General features: G+C 37.6%; 1 protein-coding gene and 1 long non-coding RNA gene across 9 annotated transcripts in view; one reads left to right on the top strand and one right to left on the bottom strand.

The window, feature by feature from the left end:
• Positions 1–5,515, bottom strand: part of Setd2 (SET domain containing 2, histone lysine methyltransferase) — an 89,380-nt gene that overhangs the window by 37,644 nt on the left and 46,221 nt on the right. For 5 of the 7 annotated variants that reach the window (XM_031344031.1, XM_031344028.1, XM_031344032.1 and 2 more), the window contains exon 12: positions 4,032–4,676. In XM_031344031.1, coding sequence (XP_031199891.1) covers positions 4,032–4,676 — 645 coding nt within the window. Of the gene's footprint in view, positions 1–1,114; positions 1,332–4,031; positions 4,677–5,515 lie in introns of all 7 variants that reach the window. The other 2 variants (XR_004111510.1, XR_004111511.1) reach the window with 2 other exon arrangements.
• Positions 1–5,515, top strand: part of LOC116072575 — a 20,626-nt gene that overhangs the window by 1,667 nt on the left and 13,444 nt on the right. The gene's annotated exons all lie outside the window — the stretch shown is intronic.

Raw genomic sequence — 5,515 nt, 5'->3', positions numbered from 1 at the left:
GGGGGGAGGAAAGAAGGGGAGGGGAGGAGGGGAGAGGAGGGGAGAAAAGAAAAAAAAACAAACAAAACCACAAAAACCGAGATACTTAAAAATATTCTCAATGCAGCATTTCCTGGAGACAACTCTATAAAGGCTTATAAACTTCTTTTACTCTATAGACTTATCAAATTTATCACAGACACACAGGACATACAACTTCATATACAAATCTTTTTTACAGACAGTATTAGTGGTAGAATGAAATTCCAAGTATTGACTCTAAACCATTCAGTCAGATAATTATATTTCAAGTGTTTATAGAAAGTTTCATGTTGAATTTTCTAACCAAATATGGTTTTATTTTGTTTTGAGACAGGGTCTTTCTACATAGCCCTGGCTTTCCTGGAACTCATTATGTAGACCAGGCTGGCCTTAAACTCACAGACTCTCCTGCCTCTGTCTTCTGAGTGCTGAGGCTAAAGTTGTGCACCACCAGGCTGGCTTAAATAGTATATTGTAAAGGCAGTGCCTACAAAAAGAGATGAAATAAGAGAAAAGGAGTAGTCACTAAGAAGTACTAACTTTTCACTCATAGGAAGCTGTCTCTAAATCATCTAATCCAGGTGATCAGAAGGAGAGATGCACATCCTATATCTAAGTGTTCGTAAAGAAGACCTTAAATTACTAATTATTATAACCTCTTGATGTTAACAGCAATTCAAACTGTCAAATTCATGAGACCCTTAACTCCTTTTCATATGATCCAATTGAATGAAGATTTTTTTTTTCCAGTCAAATTATAATTACTTGCAATCAGTTTTGCCTTGTGAAATCTAGGCTACATTTTCAGTAGGACAGATGATGTACAGCAGTTCTTTCACACAAAAAGAGATGCACATGTCCGTGCTAAAAATGTAGCCCAGCAAATCTGCATGTGAAAATGAACACGTTTCTAAGTAGCAAAGTGCTAGGTGATGTGAGGGCTACTCTAGGAGAAATGTGTAGAATGAGTGCCTTGCAAGCCTAGGCAGTGGTCCTGTGTATATATGGTATAGAAAAAGTAGCTCACTTAATCCTTTCTCGCCAGAAGTAGGGATTTTCCCGGAACGACAACAATTGTTGACAATGAACGCACCAAAATAATGCCGGCGCCAGTGAGTTAACCACCTCTGTCCTCTTTTCACCTATTATATTTTTCATGCATCATCCAACTTCCCAACCATCTTCCTGTTTCTTCACAGAATGCACGCTAGGTTCTCGTTTTTCTTCAGCACGAAGTTGGAAATGGAGTTGAGAAAAGGAGACACATGGTCAGCTGGTGATGTTAACAAGCTCCTTGCTGCCCTGAGAAGCTAGATGGAAATGGTTCAAGTTACAAGGGGGATCATCATCAGATCTGGGAGGACAAAGAGTAATTCATGAAGCTTCATTCCCTTCCCTCCCACCCTCTTACATTTTATTGATGATCCCTATAGTCTGTCTTCATAGCAAAACCAAGACTAAAGAGTATGAAGTTATTTATTCAGTTCTTTACTCCATCCAGTGTAGGGAAGACAACTGCAATGTGGGTCCAGCAGTGTTATCCATAGTAGACCCACAAGCTCAGGGAGAATTAGAGTGGTCCAAACAACCACAACCAATGCTTTTTGGTATGAACTAAATAACAGCAACTAACACAGTACTTGGCCACAGGTGCTTAGTAAGGTTGAAGGAATAAGGTATTTTCTTTGCAGCTAATATCTACTTGAACACACACATAGGTGAAATCAGACAGAAGTAGTTAACTCTTTCAATGCCGGGATGGTGTAGTATATAGTAATCACATGAGATTAGTACGTTTCTCCAAAACATATCCAATTTATCAATTCTTGATTTCATATCCCTAGCCAAGTGCCAGCTAAAATTTTGTTCTGAACATCAAAGACGATAGTAATCAAAGTTTAGAAATCAGAAACATGGCAAATGCTTATGAAAAGAAAAGAAGAACTAAGAACCCCAGCACCAATATGTAACAAAGTATCAGTCCACAGTAAGTACAGATGTTTCTCAGCAATGCAATGCCCAAACAAGCAAGTTTGAAAAAGAAGAGAGAATTTTATTTAATGCTTCCTTGATGTTAAGAAGTCAGATAAATACAGTATGAATCTAAGAACTAAATATTTTATTTTAAATACAAATAAAAATGTAAACCTAAAGTCAAGAAGATCATTAATATACACATTTTTGTGAAACTACTTTGGTCTTTCAGATAGGAATTCAAAGGATAAGAAGATGATGAAAAAAATTTGTAGGACTGAAAAATAGGTGTTCAGAAAGTGAGGTTAAGTGTTCCAGTTATCATTCTAAACATATCCCAGAGAGTAAATTAGACATTTACAAACTACTACACAGAATTTACATCTTACAGATTTTAAGACAAGGGTATAAGATTATATCTTAACAATCTGAGAAATGTTGACCAGAGACTTCCCAGCAAACCTTTTTACAAGAGCACCCTCTCTTCTTCTATCAAACTGTGGCTTTCTATGTCTTTCCTATGTCCACTTGTGTACTCACTTCTACCTCTATTACTAAATTACTGTCATTCAGGCTGACAGTCTGCTCCAAACATGCAAGGAACTTCAAGACCCTGTGCTGTCAACAAAGCAGGCTTTAATTAAAGGTCCAACAAGCACCCATTCTAATATCTCTCATTTAACCAAAATTCTGACTCCTGCATTTAATAAGTGGCATCACAGAGTTACTATCAATACTTCTTTATATTTATTTTAAAAAGTCAGCTTTCACACTAAATAAATCTGAGTTTATGCTAAATTTTAAGCAATCAAAGTGTAGCATTCATAAGCAAGAGCACAGATTGGTATATGACAAGGTCTCAACAGAGCGAACAGGAAGCACAGCACACAGTCAAACGACTCCTCCTCCTTGGGTTCAGTCTAAGTTCCAGGGGGTCAAATCACAGAATCTAATGCAATGAGCGTCTTAGTGTCACCTTGCTACAGAAAAATGTACTGCTGACTTATCAGATTGTTTCAACTCTGAGAGAAGAAAGGAGGAACAGAAAATATAAAAGGTAGGAAGTAAGCTGTTCCCAAAGGGTCCTCAAAAACTGGACCCCGGACCGCTTACAACTGAAGTTACAAATTTTCATACGTTCATACTTATTCAAGATCCAGACTGGTTTTTCTGAAAGACAAATTCTATACATCTTATTGCATTCTTTATCAAGACTATAAATAAGTATATATGCCACATATATATACATATATGTGTGTGTGTGTGTGTGTGTGTGCAAGTATATATATGCCATGAATGACAAAGTTTCCAGACTTTCCCCGTTTGTATCTATTGAGACGGTCTCTCTGTGTATGCATATCCTTAGCTGTCCTAGAACTCACTCTGTAGACCAGGCTCACTTCTCCCTCTGCCTCCTCAGTGTTGGTATTAAAGGGATGTACCATCATGCCTAGCTCCCCCTGCCCCTTTAGGTAATATATGTTTTGCCCAATTAAAACAAAACAAAACAAAACCTTAAGGGCAAAACTATTTAAAAACAAAAAACAAAAAATAAAAACAACAACAAAAAAAACCCACAAATAAACTAGTGCCATGATATTCATTCTAAAATAAAATTTCATATTTTATAATGTGAAGATCCTACATTACCAGGGTTTTCCAATCAATTTCATTGTTAATTAATTTCTATTAACCCATTCACTTGATTTCCAATTAATTTAAACATGTGCTGTCATTACATACAGAGTAAGTTTAATGCTAGAATTTTATTTTATATGAAGAGCCCTTGAATTAATAAAATCACCAATATGCTATACATTTCTCAGTGAGAGAAAAGGAGGATATTATTTGTATAATGGTTTGAGAGTTATGGCTCTTAGAAAGACTTAAGGAACAATGGAGACATATCATTAGCTGAGAGATCATATTCCATTTTTCAGAAATACTCATGGCTAGAAATATTGTCAGTTTTTATTTAGGTTTATAGCACACTGAATCTGACTAATTTAGTTATGATAACAAGAAAAGTTTCTTACCTTTAGATCTTTCCAACTGTCTAGTAGCTTGGTAGCCAAGTCACTTATGTCCACTGTTTTATCCGGGGCCTCCTGGCTCCTCTCACTCTCAACGTCAGACACACCCTCTTCCTCATCTTGGGACGGTGTTTCCTCAGCAGTAGTTTCTTCTAGTTTTGAGCCATGGCTGTCTTTGGGCTCTGTCTCGGTGTCTGCCTCCGGTTCAGATGTGGGTAACTTACTGACTTCAACCTTGGACTGGCACAGCTGCTGTGGGAGGAGCTGCTGGGACTGGGGCCCTTCATCCTCTTCCACGGTAACAGTCTCTAGCTGATCAAGGTCCTCTTTGCCATCCTTGCATTCTAGCTCACTGGTGACGTCTGAGACTGCACTGTCCATGCTATTTTCACTTATAATCTTAAGTCTGCGAAATATGAGTTTCTTGGGAGTATCTGTATCCACCTCTGTGCTCGGCTTGGCAGAAGGGTCCGGTGTGTTAAGCGGTGTGTGAGCACGTGACGTATTCTCACTAGAATACCCATCTCCTTCACTTAACTGAGGGACAGCAGTCTTAGTCTGAGACCAGCGCTGGATAATCGGAAGTACTTTGCTTTCCTCCAACATATTTTTAGTAGGAATGGGCAAATGCTCCAAAGTCTTTATAATCTGATTAAACATAATAAAAAATTAATTAATCAATCACTTCATGTAGCTGACCTTTCAAAATCAGGTAAGGACTCAGATACAGAAAACAGTATACTTTGTGTACTGCCTTACTAAATTAACACCCATGTCTTCATAAATATGGATGCGGTTGAAGATTATAACACTTTTTTCTTTTCAGAAGGAAGAAAACCTACAATTAAAAGTACAGAGTAATAACATAATGCCTATTCACACCCCTAAGCCTGACTGAGAAATATTCTCTAAAGGAAGGGATCCCCAAAATTATGCAGCTTTAAAAAGAAAAAAAATACCAGAACTCATTTCAGTCTATTTTTCTATAAAAATTTCCAAGTTACTGTAACAGAAACTTGGGAACCATACACCACCATGTATTAAAACAAGAGCTTCCACATCCGAAAGATTCAAACATTATCTCCTAAGTTAGCTTGTGGTAATAGCTATCTAGGGGAAGACACCCATAGTATCCCTCAAACTGAAATCTAAATATTCCTTACAAGTTACTTTCCAGCATTGGGCTACAGAAACCTAAGTCCTCCCCAATGTATTCCCACATCTCTTTGAAAAAGCTTACAGGCAAAAAATATTACTGTATGTCTACTCCAATACTTCATTTTTATTTCTGGCTGTGGTTTAATGGCTGAGCCATCTCTCCAGCCCCCAATACTTCATTTTAAAAAGTGTTTTTATTGGCTGGGCAGTAGTAACACACATCTTTAATCTCACCAAAGGCAGAAAAGGGCAGACTTCTGTGAATTGGAGGGCCTCTAGTCTACAAAGTGAATTCTACGACAGCCAGGCATAGAGAACCCTGTCTCAAA

This window comes from Mastomys coucha, unplaced genomic scaffold (assembly GCF_008632895.1).
Source record: "Mastomys coucha isolate ucsf_1 unplaced genomic scaffold, UCSF_Mcou_1 pScaffold23, whole genome shotgun sequence".
NCBI lineage: Eukaryota > Metazoa > Chordata > Mammalia > Rodentia > Muridae > Mastomys > Mastomys coucha.
This window is presented reverse-complemented; position numbering and strand designations above follow the sequence as displayed.